At 41.0% G+C, this 24,168-nt stretch overlaps 2 protein-coding genes across 2 annotated transcripts; both read right to left on the bottom strand.

Annotated features, from left to right (window-relative positions):
- Positions 1 to 8,926: 8,926 nt before the first annotated feature.
- Positions 8,927 to 9,830, bottom strand: LOC139914929 (uncharacterized). The gene is made up of 2 exons (XM_078284542.1): positions 9,221 to 9,830; positions 8,927 to 9,132 (listed from the first exon to the last, which is right to left on the bottom strand). The coding sequence occupies exons 1-2, from the start codon at positions 9,828 to 9,830 to the stop codon at positions 8,927 to 8,929; spliced, it is 816 nt and encodes a 271-aa protein (XP_078140668.1).
- Positions 9,831 to 17,719: 7,889 nt separating this feature from the next.
- Positions 17,720 to 18,879, bottom strand: LOC139914935 (uncharacterized). The gene has a single exon (XM_071903370.2). It carries the CDS (start codon positions 18,839 to 18,841, stop codon positions 17,876 to 17,878), a length of 966 nt encoding a protein of 321 aa, XP_071759471.2. The 5' UTR covers positions 18,842 to 18,879; the 3' UTR covers positions 17,720 to 17,875.
- Positions 18,880 to 24,168: the final 5,289 nt, after the last annotated feature.

The following is a 24,168-nucleotide window of genomic DNA, read 5'->3' as shown; positions in this document are numbered from 1 at the left end:
CTATATAAAAGCGGGGTTAAGTTCCAGCTCCTCCTCTTGCCTTGAATGCCTCAGGGTGTTCCGAGCGACAAGGATAGTGACGGTCATCCTTTGGTCTCACAGATTCATAGTTATATGCATAAATTACAATTACAGTAATTACATTACTGTTGTGAGGAAGAGAAGAACCCTAGTTGTCAGAACCTCGCTGGGCAGGCAGCAGACATCAGGATCGTAGAGCTCAGTGGCATTGAAGAAGCCACATCAACCCCGTAAAACCTAAGGTACATGGGGTAGACCAAGTTGCTGCAGCACAAATCTCCCCCAAGGGGACCCCTTTCAGAGCAGCCCATGAAGCGGCCACACTCCTGGTTGAGTGTGCCTGCACCCTGCTAGGAGCTGGAAAGCCCTGTCCCACATCAGCTTGGGAGATGGCATCAACCAACCAGTGCGACAGGTGGTGATTGGAAAGAGGCAGCCCCAGAAATTGATGAAATTGAAGTCTGTACCCATGAACTACTATAGTCAGTACCCAAGGACCTGACACCTTTCTCTCCCTACTGGCCCGAGAAAGTTGAGATGGAAAATCGGCAGCCGGCCCCCTGGCTATCCTGCCAAGAGGAGAGCCAGGGCATTACCCGCACGGGCTGCCGCACACTGGTATTGAACCCACAGGAAACCAGGTGGTCAGTCTTGGCACACTCCTTCCTGGGCCAGTGTGGGTTAGCAGTAGCCAGTGCCGGTCCCAGTGATGTCCAGGAGGCTATCTCCTGTTCCCCAGCCCCGTCTCCACTGGGTAGGGTGCATTGGCCAACCGCCTACAGCCTGCATTGAACTGAGGCTTCTGAGTTGAGTTGCCCCATGCTGTCTTCAGCATTGAAGAGTAGTCTTCTGCCACTGCCAGGTGGGGAATGCACCTGTGTTATGCCATCCCAGACTCCTCCGGCTGGGCCCCTGGCTGGGGCTCAGGGGAGTCATGGGGATCCATTAGAATCTGGCAAAAGCATCAGCACTGTGAGGCCATGATGCCACCTGAGCAGAAATGGCTGGCCAAAGTACGTGAGAGTAGCAGGACCGAAATATAAACCCTAACGGCTGCTAACAGTGGTATAGGATGCACTAAGCCCACACTTAAATAGAAAATGGCGGGTAACAGTATGTGAACATATCCAGCAGGACCAACAATTAGCCCACACCAACTGCAAACAGTGGTATGGGGCAAACTAGAGGCTTGCGGTACTTAACTAAATAAGAAACAGGGTGTATGTATGTGTGCCTTCAGCCAACTAGTAAACCTGGAAACAAAGAGATTAGCACAAAGAGTTCCCAGGTAGCAAATATCTACAAGCAAGCTAGCAATTAGCATTCCAAAGTACACAAACAAATTATGTAGGGCTAGCAGCTAATGTGCTAGCAAACTAGCTTCTAGCTTAGCAACAAGCTAACAATTAGCATACAGCTGGCTAGCTGTCACAACAAACCAAGTGGTTATCTTCCAGCTAGAAGAGGGACCACAAATGTACTAACACAATGCAATGATAAGCCACCACAATACACAGGGACACAAGGCACCTGCACCCCACGGGTGATATCGAGAAGGCAAAGAGGAGGAGCCGGAACTTAACTCCACTTTTATACAGAGGGAGGTGCTGCTTCCTAGGGTCATGGGCATGATGAAGGCTATCATTTAATATTAGACCATAGTGACAGTCAGAGTGAGGTTGAAACAGATCATGTCTAAGGCAGAGAAATCACAGATCAGTTGATGTAGTTCTACTACGTGTCCACTAGATGGTGAACCACATCATCTACAGTGAACTAAAGAGCAGCCCAGCACAGAGCACGGAGCCCCTCTGGGATCACATGGTAGAAAAAAAAACTCGATGTGTAAACTGTGCAAACGGATTTCAAAACCGTGCCCTCGGATTCACAATCCGTGCGAACAGTTTTGTAAACTGTGCGAATAGATTTGTAAACTGTGCGAACGGAAACGGTTTACAAATCCGTTCGCACGGATTGTGAATCCGAGGGCACAGTTTACAAATCCGTTCTCACAAGAAGCGCTCCAGGCAGAGCTTTCCCACACAAAAAACGCTATGTGTGAACGCAGCCTAATCAAGGTTACATTAGAGCACTTGTGAAGCAGAGTGATACATACAGTACAGTGTCCCAGTGCTGTTATACTGTATATCAGCACTCATGGAATGCCTCTTGTCCAATCAAATTGCTCGACCGGAACTAACTGTTGTATAATTTAATATTCTATTTGTATCCTTCGCTGTAAAGTGTCTTTGAGTGCCACGTAAAGTGCTCTAGAAATAAAATGTATCATTATTATTATTATTATAATTGTCTTCACTCAGATTTTGCTCACAATATCGGTATAATATTGAACCATGAACCCAGGATCATGTATCGAACCGTGAGTTGAATGTATGAATGTAGAATCTTTGCATTTTTCAAATTAAGGTTTATACACAGAGAAGATTTTTTTAAGTCTTGGGGACAGCTAAGACTTTAATCGTACGGTGACCAGAAGTCCTGGTTTGTCCGGGATTGACACCAAATGTTGCATATTTTGGCACTATGAACGCCATATGCAAGCAACAGTTGCATGAATGGAAAGACTTGAGCACCATGTCTTGCAAAAGTCTACTATACAGTCATAGCATGCACTGCCTCAAACGAAATAATTTTACCTTGGAAGATGTTTTCCTGGTGAATTCACATCCAGATCCAGTCACAGAGACTTTCTACCTTCATCTGTGGAGGAAACATTGAGAGAGAAGGTGCTGTTTATTCTCCTTTGTCAGTCCTGGCTGTCTGTGTTCATTTGATCTGAGGCTGCTGTCACATCCTCATGACGTCACTATCACAGTCTAGAAAACTTCACTATGACGTCAAACCAGTCTATAAGTCTATATATGAATTGTATCTTTTTATCTGTCTTTTATCTGCCTTTTATCTGGAGAAGACATTTGTATTACTTTAAAATGGGTCACATGACTTTGAAGCTATTGGGGACAAAAAAATCCATTATTTCTGCATTAAAATGTTTATTGAAAATAAATAAAGCATTTATTGACAACAGAAAGAGAGTGTCCCATGTGAGCCTTGTATTAGAATTGTTTGATATTGATATTGAGTCATTGGGTCACATGACCTGGAAGCTATAGCTTTATTTTTTAATTACACAGGATGTAGCCTACTGACTTTCCCTAAGCAAGTGGCCCAGCGATAACAGCAGAGCTTCCCCGAGCTCTGACTACTAACACTGAGTAAACGTGTCGGAGAACACACCGCCGAGTTCAGTAAGTTGAATCTGAATATCTGTCGGATATCCAACATCAATCTGTCTTTACCGGAGGGTTTTCAGACAGACAGACAAACCTTTAACGGCAGATTGGGAGATTTCCTCTTTTTATAGTCTAATAAACTGTTAAAATGCTGTGACAGAGTCTAAACTATAAAACACTTTAAACTGTCATGTGAGCTGCTGTTTACAATACCTTTGTTAGTGTCAATCAGTCGAGCTTCTCCAGCAGCCTGTAAGTGACATTAGGTCAGCCGCTTCAACAAGGAAGTCAACGAGGAAATTTCGAGAAAGAGAGTGGCGCTTGTGTGCCGCCAGCCTGAATAAATACTTCTGGTCCGGTTTTTTCAGAATAAAAGCGTAATTTCTACAAATCCGTATCACTCAAATATTCACTAAAAAACTTATTTCTGCACAAAAAACCCCAAAATAATTAAGCAACAAAATGCAACTATATAATCTGTACAGTGTTCTTCCATGATAAGAATTGTTGTAATTGAAAATTCCCCTCTGCATTTCAACATCTGTTGATTTGTCACTTTTGGACTACATAGGCTACACGGATTAAACATTACACAGTTCACCTCTTGCTACTTCACAATGGCCTATAGTGTCAAAACACTCCTACAGTAGGCTACTTTCACCACACAGTGAGAGAGAGAGAGAGAGAGAGAGAGAGAGAGAGAGAGAGAGAGAGAGAGAGAGAGAGAGAGGTTTTGACTCAGGAAATACAACTGGTCTGGTGTCATTTTCGGGAACTGTGGGGAATTGCTAATGATCAATTGTGCTTTTAAAAAAAAAATTAAATCAAGTGTTATGAAATCAAAGGGCAAAAACAATGTTCAAGACTTCTGGATATGATTTATTACACAAAATAATATCTTGTCTGTCAAGATGGTAAGCATCAAAACAGGAGACTACTGCAAAATAGTATAATGGGCTAGAAATACTAGCTTTCTCATTTCTCATGGCTAATTTTCAGTCATTGTGAATGGCACTAGCTGACAAATAAATAAATAAATAAAATAAAATAGTTGCCCATGTTGCATAGCTTTGTGGGTAAATTGTTACTCTGCTAAATTCCAGTTAGTAGTATTACTAAAACCGGGAGTGCTGCTAGAAATATCAAAATACTGACTAGCCCCTGACAAGATGTCACACTGAATACGTATATTAACAGTTAATCACCCATTTTACTCTAGCGGAATAAGAGCTAGAATACTCTGTGTATGTAAACACGGTTTTTCACACCAGTCCTTTCCTTGTCAGTCCAGAGGGGGGAGCTGCTGCTATTTGACAATGAATGTTTCCTGAAGCTGCCCTCATTAGTTTGCAGTAGTACAACATTGTCTAGCCTACATGCTGTCTATCAAGACACCAACCAAAACCATTTACTATACTACTCCTGTATCTGTACAGGCAGAAAAAGAAAATTGTCAACATAGCGCTTCTTTACTTTCAGAGTAGAAACAGAATGCAGAGCCATAAAAATAGAAGACCCCTATACTGACCTGCATCATGCTGTAGCCTGCACACTCCACTAGAGGGCGACGTCACTCCACACAAAAACCTCATGCTTAATATTTAGCAAAGGCAGACAAAATGCAGAGAGATGAGGGGGAGAAAGAAGAGGACAGTGAGACAGAAAGACAAGAGATGGAAGCAAATATAACAGATGAGTAAAGTAAAGGGAGATAACAACACTGCACTCCTAAAACACAGAGATTATTCCACAGACTGTTTGACACTGTAGATGCCCCTTTTTTTCATCTGAGCACCTGAAGGACTCTCTGCACGTCCCTGTTCCAGTATGGTCTGGTCTTTGTTAGTGAATTGGACAATCGTTGGAAGTTCAGCGCTGATTTGTGAAAAAGAACAAGGTTGCCTCATAGCTAGAAGCGAGAGAGCCAAGACAAGACAAGCAATAAATCCTGGAGTTCCTCCATAAAGGGAGTGGACCTGTGATTTATTTGTCTTCATTATCTCACTTTTGATGACCGCAGCTCTGAATAATGTGGAGGTGATGAAAGATTATCAGTTCCCTGTGTGTGTGTGTGTGTGTGTGTGTATGTGGCAAAGAAAGAAACTGGCAGCAAATGGCACTGTTGAGATAGAGTAAAGAAAACAGGATATGAAGGGTATGAGAAGAAAACAAATGTGAATTTACAGCATATACATGCGGGATGTGTAAATAAGCCACATATTCACATCAACGTCTGCAGAAGGTTGTGTTTACTGAAGTTGATCACATATTCTTTATTGTCATAATTTGATAGAGACGCTGAATATTCTGCTGGGTCTCAAGAGAAAAAGAAAACAATGTGAATTTACAGCCTGGTTTTTGGTGTTTCATCATTTATGTTTAGTGACTTGTTCCTTCCATTGTACACTCGGTACAAAGCAGAACGACTGCTAGTGCAAAGCTTGTTTTGTTTCGTTACACAATTTTAATGATTTTCACCATAAACATGGTGAAAAACATGGTACAATCAATTATTATCATGTCAGACACAGGAGAAGCAGAGCAGAGTGCTGCAGGCAGCAGCAGCATCCAGGCGGGTTGCTGTAAAGGATTTGGGAAGTTATGTTCATCTAGAACCATGATGGAGTCAGAAAGATGCTTTTAAACATCAGCACTGTCACACTGACCATCTGCTTTATTTCAGATGATGGTAGAGGAGGGGACCAGGGGAGGTGGAGAGCACGGCAAGGCATGCCGACATAACAATATTTTCAGTTTGTAATAAACAAAACTCTGAAATAAACTTGAACCTTGCTTTAAAATAAATCAATAAATAAATACTTACATTAATAAATGGATAAAAAAAAATGTATAGGGCTAAATGGGAGAATAGGACATGAACCCGGGATAGGGTAAGGGATATGGTGGGGCATTTTTTGCAATTTTTCTTTTCGTTTGTTTTCCTCTTTTTCCTTTTTTCCCCCGTTATTAGAATAATAATGGTAAAATAGCAAATAGTAATAAATAATGTAATAATAAAAGAGCTAAACAGACAAATAAAAGAAGTGTGTGTGTGTGTGTGTGTGTGTGTATGTTGAATGGTTGAAAGTCCAGACAGATGGTGGATGTACAGCCTGTTGATGTTGGGTGGTAATCTGAAAGTCGGAATTAAATTTTATTGCCTTGTTTTGATGTTTTGAATGATTTGGAGTCTGTTCATTCAATATGGTGCGGCTGTTATCCAGGATGAACTACGAAACGTCCTTTATTTCTCATTACATAAACATGAATTATCCATTAAAAATAACAGCTTTAATAAAGTAAGGTTAGTATCATGAGTTTATAAGGGATTTATTCATGGGTTAGTTTCACAGAGACTCTAGAAATTAAGGGATTTTTTTGTGTCTTTTGTGCAGGTTTACATGTTATTAATGAGTTATTAATGGAAAGTTCCTGTCTCCCTGAATTTTACATTAAATTAGGAAGTAAGCAGTCAAACATTAGTATGTCAGTATCAGTAGGTCAGTATGTAGACAGTCAGTAGATACTATTGTACCAGTATAAACTGGAGAGGGCAGTTTCAGGAAACATTCACTGTCAAATGTCAGCAGCTCCCCCTTCTGGACTAATAAGGAAAGGACTGGTATGAAAAAAAAATGTGTGCTTAGTATTCTGGATACTCGGTCAAATCCCCATTAGAGTATTCATATCTATTTTAATAAATCCATGCATACATGAATCAACAGAATAATCTGAATATTACCATGGAAATAGACCTTACACAAACAGTAAAAAACCAACAGTAAACAGGATAAGATCACAGGATCCTGACTGAAAGGCTTAGGCAGTGGGTGGGTGTCTCTGGCAGCACCCTGGACTGGTTCTCCTCCTGTCTCTCTGATAGGAGTTTTTCTGTGTCGCTTGGTCCCTACACGTCTGAAACTGCTGCTCTTTCCTGTGGTGTGCCTCAGGGTTCTGTCTTGGGTCCTGTATTATTTGCTTTGTATATGCTTCCCTTAGGTCATATTATCAGCAAATTTAAAGGTATCTCATATCACTGTTACGCTGATGATATCCAGCTGTATGTCTCTTTTAAGCCTGATGAGACTGACAAACTGACTGTTTTGCATGATTGTCTGACTGCCATTAAGGACTGGATGGCGAACAACTTTTTACAGCTGAATGCAGACTGAGGTCCTTATCATTGCTTCAGATAGCATAGCTTCCAAGATTGCTCAGTGTATTGGGTCCCTTTCTTCAGCTGTACAGTCTAATCCTAGAAATCTCTGTGTTATATTTGATCAGTCTGTGTACTTTGATCAGCATATCAAATCATTGACCCGTACATGCCTCTTCCATTTAAGAAACATTGCCAAACTCAGGTCAGTTGTATCACAACCCGAGCTAGAGATGATCATTCACGCTTTTATATCATCCCGGCTAGACTACTGTAATTCCCTTTTCACCTGCCTCAGCAAGTCGTCTCTGGACCGTCTCCAGATGGTCCAGAACGCTGCTGCAAGGCTGTTGACCAGGTCCAGCAGGACGACTCACATCACACCCATCTTAGTTTCATTACATTGGCTTCCCATCAAGTTCAGGATTCATTTTAAGGTTCTTGTTTTCACATATAGAGCCCTGCATGGTCAGGCATCTGTGTACATTTCTGACCTGCTCCATCCTTGTATCACCAGTAGGTCACTTAGGTCCTCTGACCAGGGCTGTCCCTTGCGCCCGCCTGAAAACAAAAGGGGATCGTGCCTTTGAAGTGGTGGCTCCGACACTGTGGAACACTCTTCCTATAGACATACGATCTGAGGTCTCTGTTGATGCCTTTAAAAAGCAGCTGAAGACTCATTTATTCAAACTGGCCTTTGTCTCGCCTTGTGCTGTCTAGTGGTTTCTCATAATTATGATACTAAGTCATAATTACAAGAAGACTATGTCGTAATTATGAGATACATACAACATGGGTTGTAAAGCTCTTGGTTTCCTAAGTTTGTATCGGCCTCGTAGCCTCCGGCATGAAGCTTGTGCCCAAGATTTAATTTGGTTGTATCAAAATATTTTATTACATTTTAACTTAGTTGCTACTTACGCATTCAATTGATCAGCAATTTCTTGCCAGGCGTTCTCTCTTGTTTTGTTTATGGCAGCTGTATTACCTTTTTTGGTTACTATATGTTTCATTTCTTCATATATTTCTACTAATAAGCGCCACTCGGTGGCCGTGAACATCACTGCTCTCTCTTTACCGTTGCTTTTTGCCATGGTGTATCGATTGGATCCATGATCGACCTCTCGGGCTGCTTAAGAATGGTGTGCACACGCAATTATCTTGACTACTTGAACCTGTCTTGAATTAGTCTGATTGCGTGAACTTGAATTGAGCTTTATGGAACCGCCCGCTTTAGCCCCGACTGATTTGTAAGGTTCATTCAAGTCAGGTTTTGGATTTTAATCCCCACTTTTCTTAGCGCGCTTTATGGAACGGGCCTCAGGTGTGCAAAAGTTGAGCTGGAGCTACAAGTTGTGTAAAAGTGTAAACTTAGACATAGAATGAGCCTAACTAGATCCAACTAATCAACCATAGAACAGAATTAATCATTATCATTAATAGACACACACACACACACACACACACACACACCACAAACTGAGCAGTTAAATGGTCACTCTCCTGTGTGGACTCTCATGTGTCTCTTCAAGTTTCTTTTATGACAAAAACTTTTACCACAGACCGAGCAATTACATGGTTTCTCTCCTGTGTGGATTCTCATGTGTGTCGTCAAGTGTTTATTTTGACCAAAACGTTTACCACAGACTGAGCATTTGAATGGTTTCTCTCTTGTGTGGCTTCTCATGTGTAACTTCAAGTGTTTATTTTGCGTATAACGTTTACCACAGACTGAGCATTTGAATGGTTTCTCTCGTGTGGCTTCTCATGTGTCTCTTCAAGTGTATATTTTGCTTATAACTTTTATCACAGACTGAGCAATTAAATGGTTTCTCTCCTGTGTGGACTCTCATGTGTGTAATCAAATCTTTTTTAGAACCAAAACTTTTACTACAGACTGAGCAATGAAATGGTTTCTCTCCAGTGTGGATTTTCATGTGTCTCATCAAGTATTCTTTACTACCAAAACCTCTGCTACAGACTGAGCAATTAAATGGTTTCTCACCTGTGTGGTTTCTCATGTGTGTCTTCAAGTGTCTATTTTGCGTATAACTTTTATCACAGACTGAGCAATTAAATGGTTTCTCTCCTGTGTGGACTCTCATGTGTATAATCAATTGTATTTTACAACGAAAACTTTTACCACAGACTGAGCAATGAAATGGTTTCTCTCCTGTGTGGATTCTCATGTGTGCCTTCAAGTGCTCTTTATAACCAAAACTTTTACCACAGACTGAGCATTTAAATGGTTTCTCACCTGTGTGGACTCTCATGTGAATCTGCACAGTTCCCTTGCGGCCAAATCTTTTACCACAAACTGTGCAACTAAAGCGTTTCTCCCCAAGTACTTCACTGTTTTGCAGTGAGTCTGAACCTGACTGAGGTTCACTAGTTTCCATCCAATCATCATCACTGTCTTGAGGTGCAGGTTCAGAAGAGTCTGAAGTGTTTCCATCACTAATTGGTTGTAAATCACTAGCTGGATCTAAGTTCCTGGCTGGTTCTGATACTCCACAGTCCTCTCCATCAGCTTCTGTTTTCATCTGTTCAGTTGAGCTGCTGGCTAGAGGCTCTGCCTTTCTGTTCTCCTCAGTTTGGCTTTGATGAAGCTGTGAGGACTGAGGTTTCTCTTCATCATCATCTTCACTCTTCACAGGGACAGTAGTGAATGGGAACTTGGTTATATCAGCCTCCAGCCCTTGAAGCTGCTCTCCCTCCTGACTGGTCCAGAGTTCCTCCTGTTCCTCTTTAATGTGTGGGGGCTCTGGGTCCTCCTGGTCCAGACTGGGGCTCCACTCCTGCTGCTCAGGGGGAACCTCTTCTTTACTGACCAACAGCTGCTGGAGGTCTGGAGGTACGGCTGAAATACAGACATATTCACATTAAGGAAAACTGTGACTGTAAGTCAATCTAAACTTGTTACTGGGGATGGGATGATGTGGTATCTCACGATGCGATTCAGACCCGTCTGTTCTCCTCCCATTACACACGCAGGCGTGCGGGATATTTTTTTTTCCATGTCAAGAAGACGGCTGGCTGAATTCCCGAAAACTAAAATGAACAGTTAACGTTCCTCGGAATACAGCAGGGTTTCCGAGATTAGCACGCGGTCTAGCTGCTAGTCAGTGTTGCGTTAATATTACCTTTTTAACTCTGCATGTTTGCTCCCTCAATCCAGATTAATATAGAAACATATTTTCAAAGAAGGCAAAGGACTTGTCCTGAGGAGGAGCAGGGACAGTCTAGACCAGAGGAGCTGCTGAGCAGTAAAACAAAGTAGATAATGTCACAATGTTAAAGGCTAGCAATTTAACGATGTAAAGATACAGGTGAGACTGACAGCACAGAGAGATGCAGCAGGGCAGAGGGGTAGAAAAGATGATTTTTCTGTAAAAGGGGCCTCATTTCTATTCTTCTGTGCCTTGTACACAAAAGCAATCAACAAACAGAACAGTGTAGCACTGTTTCTATTTTGAAGTTAGGTTCTTTGACACAACATTGAAAGGGAGCACTTTAGATATTTACAGGTGGGCCCACGTGGGTCTGAGAGTATCTGTCCAATCAGTTGTCAGAATTACATGTCAATCTATGATGACATCACAGCTGGATTAGCCTACTAACACAGGAGTAGCCTATGGAGCAAATTGTGGAATTTTAAGTTTCACTTTCAGACTCTGCTGCTGCTGCTCTGGAATCACCAAATGGCAAACATAACGTGATGCGCACATTGGCGCATTAGAGATCGATTTGGATCAATTTGACCAACCACAAACCGATTTTGTGGCTTCCATGTTGATATTGAGGCAGTGCGCCGCAGAAGAGCCCGACGTCGCTCACCTCACACAGCAGCAGAGAGCCGGTAGGACCAAAACAACTTTTTGTTCCCACAGCAGCGACCTCTCAGTGAGTTCAGACAGGCACAGAGCAGTAGCTAAAACATCTGGGGTAGTGATGCGAGGGTCAGGTTCACCTGCGCATCACTATTTGGGTGTTTATAGCAAAGATTTGTAGCCCTATTCAGTAGTGGAAGATTTCAGGAGGTAGGCTACATGATTTAAGTTGCATTTTATGTTGATGCCCTGGAGTAAAACCACTGAAGGTTGCATTTTATGTTGCTGTTGGCCTATATAGCCTACAATGCAGGGATATTATGTTAAAATAACAAAGAGCCAGTAGTATTTACTTTACTTTTGAAAGAAAGTCTGTTGATTTAGTTATACTGAACTTTAATTTTCAGTGAAAAAGTTTTAATTCAGGAAAACTTAAGATAAATACATTGTGTAAATTGGAATTTGCAATTGTACTTCCCCTGCCCAGTGGTGCACCAGATATAGGCCTATATACCGAACCGAAACAGTGACCCCAAAGCCGCGATAGGAACCGAACCGTGAGTTTTCTGGACAGTTACACCCCTAGTCGGTACTGATAATAATAAAAGAAACTGAATGATACCTCTTGGGAGATGTAACTGTAAGTACTGTCTAACTCGGACCATGAGCACTAACCACCAGGTAAGTTCTGCAAGTTCTATCAACGGTACTCGCATTCGTCTTGCAATATCCGACAGCTACCCTGTTCTTACAGCACCGTATGTTAAAGTTGTACCATTACCATTATAGTTAATCGTTCTAGATGTGAATCGACCGAATACAGCCAATCTCCTCAACCGTCCTGTTTTCCTCCAACTCCAAATTTCCTCCAACTGTGTCGAGGCCAACAAGTCTAACAGACATCGAGTTACAACGTGAGTTTATTTCGACCATTTGCCGACATGACAGTATATAATCTTCGGGGAATGGTAATTTCAAGGAAAACTTGTTTTACAGTGGTTTAACCGAATAAACACTGTATTAAATTACAAGGATATCATTTTGTAACATGAGTGCGAACGGTAATGTTTAAGCATGAATTGCAAAGGTTATTATTCTAAACGCAGTATGCTATCATGTATATCATGCTATATTTAGTTTGGCAACTTCTAATCATTTAATTCCATTCTCTCCCTTGTAAAACATTTCAGTCTTTAGTCAAGAGGTTATGTTTAACTGTAAACTAGCTAAAAAGTGTTCTCTGTCTGTAGAACACAGACTGTGTAGAAAACTGTTATTGTTACAGTGTGCTGGAGTCACACACAGTACCAGAAACAAGACCAAGACCGCGACGCTGAAGTTTGTGGAAGCGTCCCTGCCGGGAATCGTACTCTGCTCTCCCGATTGAGAGTCTGTAATCTAACTGCCTGCGGCACACTTTTACCCACGTGACCATAAAATGGTGAACAAAGAACGACCACAAAGCGACCCATAGAGCCGCTGCTGTCGCGGGGATAAAAAGTAACATAATGCAATTAAATGGTAACACTCTGGAGCTCTGGTTTTAGGATTAATAAAATCACCTTTTGTGGATCAGAAGTAGAAGGAAACCCACAGACCGCTGGCCAAATTGTGTCCGCAAACAATGACGCCCATGGTCTACTGCCCTGCTTTGCTCACAAGAATATCATAGCATGTGTGTGAATTATTTATGTGAAAGTAACATTTAATTGTCACAAACCTGCTCTGTGTAACCGCACTTCAGGATTTAAAAGAGCGTCCAGCAGCTTTCGTTGTCGGTCGATCTCCTCTTTTGAACGAGAAGCTTCCTCCTCGTACTCTGCTATCGTTCTTTCAAACAGCCCAAATATCTCTTCAACAGCCGCAGTTAGTCGCTGCTTCACCAACGCTCTCAGCTTTTGGACTTTAGACATTTTCACACAGTGACAGGAACTTTTCCTCCTGAACTATTTACTGACAAACTTTGTCCTTCAAAGCTCCAATAGCTGCACAGCTAAACCATTCATCTGAGTCCATAAGAGAGAGGAGCTTCTTCTTCTTCCTCTCAGAGCTAAACGGAGCCTCGGCTCCAGCTTCTTTATCCGTGATAGTATCATCCATACATACAGAGTCTTCTGTTGGTCAGGTGAAGGTGTAAACTATACTTTTGAATGGAAAAAATCGGGAAGTAGGTCTCGTTCAAGCATGCTTGCATACACCGTCCGCCATCTTGCGCAACGTCACAAAGCTTTTTTCCTGACTCCACCTTTCCTTCACGCTTCTTTTTTGCAGTAGTTTAGACGCTTCCAGGCGTGTTACCTCCCTCTACAGGTCAATGTAAAAAGGTTATAATGCCGTGGTTTTCAAAAACTGCACAATTCTTCATTCAGTTAGTTGATGGTTCTTTCGGCCGAGCAAAGTTTAAAAAGAAAAGGAAGAAACTCCTAAATGTTTAACATCTTTTAATTAAACCTCCCTTTCTTTACTGTGTTTCTGGAAGCTAAAATGAAGTGGTGGAAAGAGTACTAAAATGTCCAAGTCCTACTAGAATAGAACAGAACAGAATACTTTACTATCACACAGGGAAATTTGTTTTGCAATAGTAAGCATTAGATAGATAGATAGATAGATAGATAGATAGATATTTTTATTAATCCCGGAGGAAATTTAGGCAGCCAGTAGCTTAAATATGGCACACAATTAAATACACACAATAAAAATGTATGTATTGTATTTGTGTATGCTAATGCATACATAAAGGCGTAACTTTGGTTTGAGTACTGGGGGGTTTGAGATGCATAGTCCCCAAGAACACCAACCCGGGGGTCCGTGGCCGTGCCCCCTGGGAGATTTCTTTTTAAAGAACAGCTGTGAAATGATCATTGAGGTGAATTTTCGGGGGAAAATACTTAAAGACTACCGATCAATAAATCAAACATGAAATCACAAGATTTGTAAACAGTGGATCAAACCAACAGTTCAGAAAGTCACAGACTTCAGTGGGCTGGTCGGTGGTCAGCTGAGAGAGATGACTGGAGCTTCTGACTTCTCTAACTTTTACTAATTAATAGATTAAAGTAAACTTGTTCTTAAAATAACTTTTGAAACAGTAGTCACCGATGTTAACAATAAAAAAAGGAGGTTCCCCTTCAGAGTAGGCTATGTGGCTTGTAGAGAGGCAGAATAAAACTAGGACTGCAAGCGGTCATGGACGGGGCCGGCCAGATGTAGCGTAAGACGAAAAAGAGAGTTACAGCAAACAAAGCACATTTACTCAGCATCACCCAGGACTCCAACTCACAACCTTTGACACCATGGGAAGTCATGAACTTGTTGAGCTATCTGTCAGTGGTTTAAAGACAGGAGGCGTCACGCTATGACTGAGGCAACCAGCAGGGTGCATGATAAGATCTGTCCATCCATATTAAGGCAGATTTCAAGCTAGTGTGAAATATTCTGTTTTCAAGATAAAATTCTGAGAATTTGCGTACTTTATCTAGACAACATAGAGCTGTATGTAATTTATTTGTACAAGTATGGAATGCTCCATAAGAGAATAACTGATGTTTAAAGATGCTCCATTTTCCATTGACTACAATGGTTTCCATAAGGGCAGAATTCAAATCATTTTCAAAAATTCAAAAATTCTGTTTTTCAGATAGAACTTGAGAAATTTTGTACATTTCATCTACCAAGACAGGAAAATATTTTCTATTTTTTACATGAAGATTGGACATCAAGTAAGCAGCAATTCACCGTGGCTGTGTACAGTACCATTTACAGTCAGACATTTTGATGAGCTGTGGGCTCAATTTTTGATCAAATGAAAAACCCAACGATTGCTTTATTTGGGCAGGTCTAATGATGATCTGTAGTGATGTGATAATGTGATAGTGCTAATGATTTTCATGTAATTTGTGCAAGTATGTGGGACTAGTTAGAATTAATTAGTTTTACAGTTTTTAATAAAAACAGAGTGGTGGACTTCATAATTTAATATAGGTAAGAGTGTATGAAAGTTTTGTCTTGTTTGGGCCGATAACCTCAGAAAATTACAGCGCTGTAGCATGGATTGTTGATTTTTTATGATTTTCTAAAGTTTTAAACTTTAGGCCGCTGCTGTAGCGCCACCATCTGGGCTATTTGCCCCATACTTTAGTGAGTGTCGTTTGGCATGGAACTGGAGCTATGTGCTCCAGCAGCGGAGCTGCTGCCGGCCCCTAATGAACGACAAAGAGTACAAAGCAGTGAAATTTGAATCTCCGATCTTAAGTCTTAGTTTGTTGGTCTTGACATTTCGTATTGCCGTTTATGGCCTCCGGCATGCAACATGGGTTGTAAAGCTTTTAGTTTCCTAAGTTTGTATCGGCCTCGTAGCCTCCGGCATGGAGCTCAGGGTGTGAAGCACACAAGGGAACAATACGGCAGTCCATAGAGGACATACATAAAAACTGGAACCGCTGCACACTGCCTCGACATCCACACATAACGTGGCACCTTTCAGCAGCATGGAGCAGGCCGGTTCTAGTCTGCTTTGATTAGGTGCAGGAACTACGGAGCCCCCCTGGGGTCACCTGAAAAAAAAGAAGAAAAAAAAAAGACATGGAAATCTGTAACCTCGGATTTGTAAACCGTGCCCTGAATACGAGGGCATGGTTTACCAATCTGTGGGTACTGATTACCAGGTCTTTTTTTTTTTTTCCTCAGGTGACCCCAGGGTGGGCTCCGTAACAAACATTTATGGATTGCCTAAAACAATTACATGCTGGAGTTGGGGAGAGTTGGGTAGTAGTAATAATACTACTAATAGTAGTTGCAGTACTAGTTATGTAGAGCTGGGCAGGACAGCTGCTGTCAAATCTGTTGAAGGGCAAATTCACATTATTGGCCCTATCTAGGTTCTTAAACTGTAAGTAATAGAGTACTAATACCATTTCTGGTCCTATCCACTACCTAAAGTTAAAATTAATAAAGTACTACTATACTATTTCTAGCCTGTCATCTTTATGCTATTGAATGAAAACGGTTGCACTCCACATAAATAGTTCTATAGCAGATCACTTTATTTCCATTGCAGACACACAGAGTACAAAATTAAGTATCCAATCACGTGTAATACCACCCAAGTGAGACATTTTATTTTGCCAGTGCAAAATATAGTATGTTGGTCAAACGTCCCGTAAACTAAAGCCTGTAGCATAAAAAGAGATAGTTAGATAAGATAGAGATATGACATTTCCTGTAGCCCGCCACTTTATAGAGTGGGCACATGGTGGAGGACCTAAAATTTATCGGGATTGAAAAAGTGGCAAAAACGATGGCGATATTGAAACAGGGACACACCGTGTCACAGATGTGAAGCATGAGGTGAGTGAATAATCCTGGTTCAGTGTGTCTGTAGACATTGGAATGCCACCTAACGGCCGCAAGGCAAGGCAAACGTTATTTTTATATAGCACATTTCATACACAAGGCAAATACAATGTGCTTCACATAAAACAGAAAAAATACATAAAACTCCTCATAAGCCAACTTGCTCAGGGCCACACACCACAACTATTTAAAATGACGTAAAAAAAAAAAAAGATAAAATAGGTAAAACATAAATAAAAGAAATAAATGATAAACATCTTACATCTTTTGAATACCTTGCTTTTACTTAAATGTACTCTGAAATGTACTCTTCAAGTTTTATTTCTGATTGAATATAGACACCTAAACAGTCTAACAATTTCTTTGACGATTTTGTTGAACTACTGTCCAAAATCTCCACAGATTGTCTGCCTATATCGGTTGATCATTGATAATCCAAATGATAACCATGCTATAGAGCTGACTAGCATGCTTGAGGCTTTTGGTCTGTCTCAGCATGTGTCGGGGCCCACCCACAATCAGGAGCATACCTTGGACTTGATTATCACTAGGGGTCTCAATATCACTAAAACTGCTGCTACTGATGTTGTCATATCTGATCATTTCTGTGTTTTCTTTGATGTGTCTATACATCTGGAACAAGAAGCTAGGCCAAAAATAAAAAAAACAAAAAAAAAAAAAAAACGCTACATCAACAGCTTTTATGAATGCCACGTCGCCAATGACCACTGCGAATTGTACTAATAACCTTGTTGAAAACTTTGTCAAATTAGGAATGCCACTGATGACATTGCACCAGTTAAGGTGGAAATCTCTGGTGAGCAAAAAGCACCCTGGAGAAATGCTGTGTCTGAAACACAACGGAAAAGAAAATGCCAGCGACCACCTACAACAGTGTTTCTCAGCTCAGTCCTCAAATGCCATCTGTCCTGCAACTGCACTTTCGTACACCTGATTCAATTTAGGGCCACCCGTTCTCATGACACCCTAACTGAATCAGGTGTGCAAAAGTTGAGCTGGAGCTACAAGTTGTGTAAAAGTGTAAACTTATTGTTCCACTCTGGCTGAACATTTTACAACAAGTTTTGTTTATTTCTATAGCACTTCATCACATGCATGTCTCAAAGAACTTTACATAGAATGAGCCTAACTAGATCCAACTAATCAACAATCAACCATAGAACAGAATGAATCATTATCATTAATAGACACACACACACACACACACACACACACACAACACAAACTGAGCAGTTAAATGGTCACTCTCCTGTGTGGACTCTCATGTGTCTCTTCAAGTTTCTTTTATGACAAAAACTTTTACCACAGACTGAGCATTTGAATGGTTTCTCTCTTGTGTGGCTTCTCATGTGTAACCTCAAGTGTTTATTTTGCGTATAACGTTTATCACAGACTGAGCATTTAAATGGTTTCTCTCCTGTGTGGACTCTCATGTGTGAAGTCAAGAGTTCATTTTTACTAAAACCTTTACCACAGACTGAGCAATTAAATGGTTTCTCTCCTGTGTGGACTCTCATGTGTAACTTCAAGTGTATATTTTGCGTATAACTTTTATCACAGACTGAGCAATTAAATGGTTTCTCTCCTGTGTGGACTCTCATGTGTATAATCAATTGTATTTTAGAACCAAAACTTTTACTACAGACTGAGCAATGAAATGGTTTCTCTCCTGTGTGGATTCTCATGTGTCTCGTCAAGTATTCTTTACAACCAAAACCTTTGCTACAGACTGAGCAATTAAATGGTTTCTCACCTGTGTGGTTTCTCATGTGTGTTTTCAAGTGTTTATTTTGACGAAAACTTTTACCACAGACTGAGCAATTAAATGGTTTCTCTCCTGTGTGGATTCTCATATGTGCCTTCAAGTGTCCTTTATAACCAAAACTTTTACCACAGACTGAGCAATTAAATGGTTTCTCACCTGTGTGGACTATCATGTGAATCAGCACAGTTCCCTTGCGGTCAAATCTTTTACCACAAACTGAGCAACTAAAGCGTTTCTCCCCAAGTACTTCACTGTTTTGCCGTGAGTCTAAACCTGACTGAGGTTCACTAGTTTCCATCCAATCATCATCACTGTCTTGAGGTGCAGGTTCAGAAGAGTCTGAAGTGTTTCCATCACTAATTGGTTGTAAATCACTAGCTGGATCTAAGTTCCTGGCTGGTTCTGATACTCCACAGTCCTCTCCATCAGCTTCTGTTTTCATCTGTTCAGTTGAGCTGCTGGCTAGAGGCTCTGCCTCTCTGTTCTCCTCAGTTTGGCTTTGATGAAGCTGTGAGGACTGAGGTTTCTCTTCATCATCATCTTCACTCTTCACAGGGACAGGAGTGAATGGGAACTTGGTTATATCAGCCTCCAGCCCTTGAAGCTGCTCTCCCTCCTGACTGGTCCAGAGTTCCTCCTGTTCCTCTTTAATGTGTGGGGGCTCTGGGTCCTCCTGGTCCAGACTGGGGCTCCACTCCTGCTGCTCAGGGGGAACCTCTTCTTTACTGACCAACAGCTGCTGGAGGTCTGGAGGTATGGCTGAAATACAGACATATTCACATTAAGGAAAACTGTGACTGTATGTCAACCTAAACTTGTTACTGGGGATGGGATGATGTGGTATCTCACGATTCGATTCAGACCCGTCTGTTCACCTCCCATTACACACATTTTTTCCATGTCAAGAAGACGGCTGGCTGAATTCCCGAAAACTAACGTTACACGGAATACAGCAGGGTTTCCGAGATTAGCACGCGGTCTAGCTGCTAGTCAGTGTTGCGTTAATATTACCTTTTTAACTCTGAATGTTTGATCCCTCAATCCAGATTAATATAGAAACATATTTTAAAGAAGGCAACGGACTTGTCCTGAGGAGGAGCAGGGACAGTCTGGACCAGAGGAGCTGCTGAGCAGTAAAACAAAGTAGATAATGTCACAATGTTAAAGGCTAGCAATTTAACGATGTAAAGATACAGGTGAGGCTGACAGCACAGAGAGATGCAGCAGGGCAGTACAGCCAATTTCCTCAACCGTCCTGTCTTCCTCCAACTCCAAATTTCCTCCAACTGCATCGAGGCCAACAAGTCTAACAGACGTCGAGTTACAACGTGACTTTATTTCGACCATTTGCCGACATGACAGCATATAATCTTATGGGGAATGGTGATTTTGAGGAAAACTTGTTTTACAGCGGTGTAACCGAATAAACACTGTATTAAATTACAAGGATATCATTTTGTAATATGTTTACACATGAATCGCAAAGGTTATTATTCTAAACGCAGTATGCTATCATGTATATGGCCAATATAGGGGCTAAAATAATATTATTAAGACAGCATTCAGGATATAAAGAAAAGACAAAAAACATTGAAAATAAAGTCCTAGGGCTGCTTTTTTGTTTCCTGTGGCCTTCACCTTCCATCTCTTCACAGCAGCTGGAAAAAAGGCACAAAAAAAAAAAATATTCATCTTGACAGAGCCTCTTCTGATGCTGGAGCATGTTTTGACTGAACGGCGGAGGCGCCTGTCTGCGGCCAGGTCCTGTTGGAAATTAACGCCATCTAGCGTCCCAGTCTAAAGGGCTTTCTGTCGGCTACACCAGCTCCATTTAGCTAGCAACATCAGAAGCTACCACCCCCCTCGCTATGAATAAAGACTTGAAAATAGAGAAGAGTGGGTCCTGAAAACAACCAAAAGCTCACAGGATTAATGCACGGGAAAACGGCTTTGCCACACGAACACGCACGTTTCATTTTCCACTAAAGAACACATACCTAGCATGCTAGCTGTGTCGCCCCCCCTTCTTATTTACGAATACGAAAACCAGCTATCTAGAAAAAAAAGCAACGTAGCCTCAATCTCAAAAGTTTTGAATGCAAAGGGTAAAAGTACATTACGTCTTTGCAAATAAATTTGCATTTTAAATCGAACTGCCTTGTTAACTCACCTGACCAGCTGAAAGCGCCTGATTTCACCGGTTTGATTGATGCGCAAGGACAAATAGTTCCTATAAAAGGCAACTAGAGGAAATGCTGGAATAAAAGATAAACCTATTTTAGCCTATATATTGGACATATACATGATAGCATACTGCGTTTAGAATAATAACCTTTGCGATTCATGTGTAAACATTGCTGTTCGCACTCATGTTACAAAATGATATCCTTGTAAATGAATACAGTGTTTATTTGGTTAAACCACTGTAAAACAAGTTTTCCTCGAAATCACCATTCCCCGAAGATTATATGCTGTCATGTCGGCAAATGGTCGAAATAAAGTCATGTTGTAACTCGACGTCTGTTAGACTTGTTGGCCTCGACGTAGGTTGAGGAAATGTTTGCAGGGAAGTCAGATAAGAAAAAAAAAAGACCTAAATATCCTTGTTTAGTTTGGCAACTTCTAATCATTTAATTCCATTCTCTCCCTTGTAAAACATTTCAGTCTTTAGTCAAGAGGTTATGTTTAACTGTAAACTAGCTAAAAAGTGTTCTCTATCTGTAGAACACAGACTGTGTAGAAAACTGTTATTGTTACAGTGTGCTGGAGTCACACACAGTACCAGAAACAAGACCAAGACCGCGACGCTGAAGTTTGTGGAAGCGTCCCTGCCGGGAATCGTACTCTGTTCTCCCGATTGAGAGTCTGTAATCTAACTGCCTGCGGCACACTTTTACCCACGTGACCATAAAATGGTGAACAAAGAACGACCACAAAGCGACCCATAGAGCCGCTGCTGTCGCGGGGATAAAAAGTAACATAATGCAATTAAATGGTAACACTCTGGAGCTCTGGTTTTAGGATTAATAAAATCACCTTTTGTGGATCAGAAGTAGAAGGAAACCCACAGACCGCTGGCCAAATTGTGTCCGCAAACAATGACGCCCATGGTCTACTGCCCTGCTTTGCTCACAAGAATATCATAGCATGTGTGTGAATTATTTCATTATTTATGTGAAACTAACACTTGTCACAAACCTGCTCTGTGTAACCGCACTTCGGGATTTAAAACAGCGTCCAGTAGCTTTCGTTGTCGGTCGATCTCCTCTTTTGAACGAGAAGCTTCCTCCTCGTACTCTGCTATCGTTCTTTCAAACAGCCCAAATATCTCTTCAACAGCCGCAGTTAGTCGCTGCTTCACCAACGCTCTCAGCTTTTGGACTTTAGACATTTTCACACAGTGACAGGAACTTTTCCTACTGAACTATTTACTGACAAACTTTGCCCCTCAATCCTCCAATAGCTGCACAGCTAAACCATTCATCTGAATCCATGAGAGAGAGGAGCTTCTTCTTCTTCCTCTCAGAGCTAAACGGAGCCTCGGCTCCAGCTTCTTTATCCGTGATAGTATCATCCATACATACAGAGTCTTCTGTTGGTCAGGTGAAGCTGTAAACTATACTTTAGAAAGGAAAAATAGGGAAGGAGGTCTCGTTCAAGCATGCTTGCATACACCGTCCGCCATCTTGCGCAACGTCACAAAGCTTTTTTCCTGACTCCACCTTTCCTTCACGCTTCTTTTTTGCAGTAGTTTAGACGCTTCCAGGCGTGTTACCTCCCTCTACAGGTCAATGTAAAAAGGTTATAATGCCGTGGTTTTCAAAAACTGCACAATTCTTCATTCAGTTAGTTGATGGTTCTTTCGGCCGAGCAAAGTTTAAAAAGAAAAGGAAGAAACTCCTAAATGTTTAACATCTTTTAATTAAACCTCCCTTTCTTTACTGTGTTTCTGGAAGCTAAAATGAAGTGGTGGAAAGAGTACTAAAATGTCCAAGTCCTACTAGAATAGAACAGAATACTTTACTATCACACAGGGAAATTTGTTTTGCAATAGTAAGCATTAGATAGATAGATAGATAGATAGATAGATTGATAAATAGATAGATAGATAGATAGATAGATATTTTTATTAATCCCGGAGGAAATTTAGGCAGCCAGTAGTTTAAATATGGCACACAATTAAATACACACAATAAAAATGTATGTATTGTATTTTGTGTATGCTAATGCATACACAAAGGTGTAACTTTGATTTGAGTATTGGGGGGTTTGAGATGCATAGTCCCCAAGAACACCAACCCGGGGGTCCGGGGCCGTGCCCCCTGGGAGATTTCTTTTTAAAGAACAGCTGTGAAATGATCATTTAGGTGAATTTTCGGGGGAATATACTTAAAGACTACCGATCAATAAATCAAACATGAAATCACAAGATTTGTAAACAGTGGATCAAACCAACAGTTCAGAAAGTCACAGACTTCAGTGGGCTGGTCGGTGGTCAGCTGAGAGAGATGACTGGAGCTTCTGACTTCTCTAACTTTTACTAATTAATAGATTAAAGTAAACTTGTTCTTAAAATAACTTTTAAACAGTAGTCAACAATGTTAACAATAAAAAAAAACGGAGGTTCCCCTTCAGAGTAGGCTATGTGGCTTGTAGAGAGACAGAATAAAACTAGGACTGCAAGCGGTCATGGACGGGGCCGGCCAGATGTAGCGTAAGAGGAAAAAGAGAGTTACAGCAAACAAAGCACATTTACTCAGCATCACCCAGGACTCCAACTCACAACCTTTGACACCAAGGGCAAGTCATGAACTTGTTGAGCTATCTGTCAGTGATTTTAAAGAGAGGAGGTGTCACGCTATGACTGAGGCAACCAGCAGGGTGCATGATAAGATCTGTCCATCCATATTAAGGCAGATTTCAAGCTAGTGTGAAATATTCCGTTTTCAAGATAAAATTCTGAGAATTTGCATACTTTATCTAGACAACATAGAGCTGTATTTCATTTAATTGTACAAGTATGGAATGTTCCATAAGCGAATAAGTGATGTTTAAAGATGCTCCATTTTCCATTGACTACAATGGTTTCCATAAGGGCAAAATTCAAATCATTTTCAAAAAACTCTGTTTTTCAGATAGAACTTGAGAAATTTTGTACATTTCATCTACCAAGACAGGAAAATATTTTCTATTTTTTACATGAAGATTGGACATCAAGTAAGCAGCAATTCACCGTGGCTGTGTACAGTACCATTTACAGTCAGACATTTTGATGAGCTGTGGGCTCAATTTTTGATCAAATGAAAAACCCAACGATTGTTTTATTTGGGCAGGTCTAATGATGATCTGTAGTGATGTGATAATGTGATAGTGCTAATGATTTTCATGTAATTTGTGCAAGTATGTGGGACTAGTTAGAATTAATTAGTTTTACAGTTTTTAATAAAAACAGAGTGGTGGACTTCATAATTTAATATAGGTAAGAGTGTATGAAAGTTTTGTCTTGTTTGGGCCGATAACCTCAGAAAATTACAGCGCTGTAGCATGGATTGTTGATTTTTTATGATTTTCTAAAGTTTTAAACTTTAGGCCGCTGCTGTAGCGCCACCATCTGGGCTATTTGCCCCATACTTTAGTGAGTGTCGTTTGGCATGGAACTGGAGCTGTGTGCTCCAGCTGCGGAGCTGCTGCCGGCCCCTAATGAACGACAAAGAGTACAAAGCAGTGAAATTTGAATCTCCGATCTTAAGTCTTAGTTTGTTGGTCTTG

Source organism: Centroberyx gerrardi, chromosome 7, assembly GCF_048128805.1.
Source record: "Centroberyx gerrardi isolate f3 chromosome 7, fCenGer3.hap1.cur.20231027, whole genome shotgun sequence".
Lineage (NCBI taxonomy): Eukaryota > Metazoa > Chordata > Actinopteri > Beryciformes > Berycidae > Centroberyx > Centroberyx gerrardi.
The sequence above is the reverse complement of the archived record's forward strand: the minus strand, read 5'-3'. Positions and strand labels throughout refer to the sequence as shown.

What these genes read in the sequence shown, in the direction of transcription:
- LOC139914929 (XM_078284542.1), bottom strand. Translation starts at nt 9,830, where the DNA reads ATGGAAACTAGTGAACCTCAGTCAGGTTCAGACTCACTGCAAAACAGT. An exon ending in TGATAAAAGTTATAAGCAAA is followed by an intron (nt 9,133 to 9,220) that starts ATATACACTTGA and finishes CGCAAAATAAAC; the next exon opens with ACTTGAAGTTACACATGAGA.
- LOC139914935 (XM_071903370.2), bottom strand. Translation starts at nt 18,841, where the DNA reads ATGAAAACAGAAGCTGATGGAGAGGACTGTGGAGTATCAGAACCAGCC.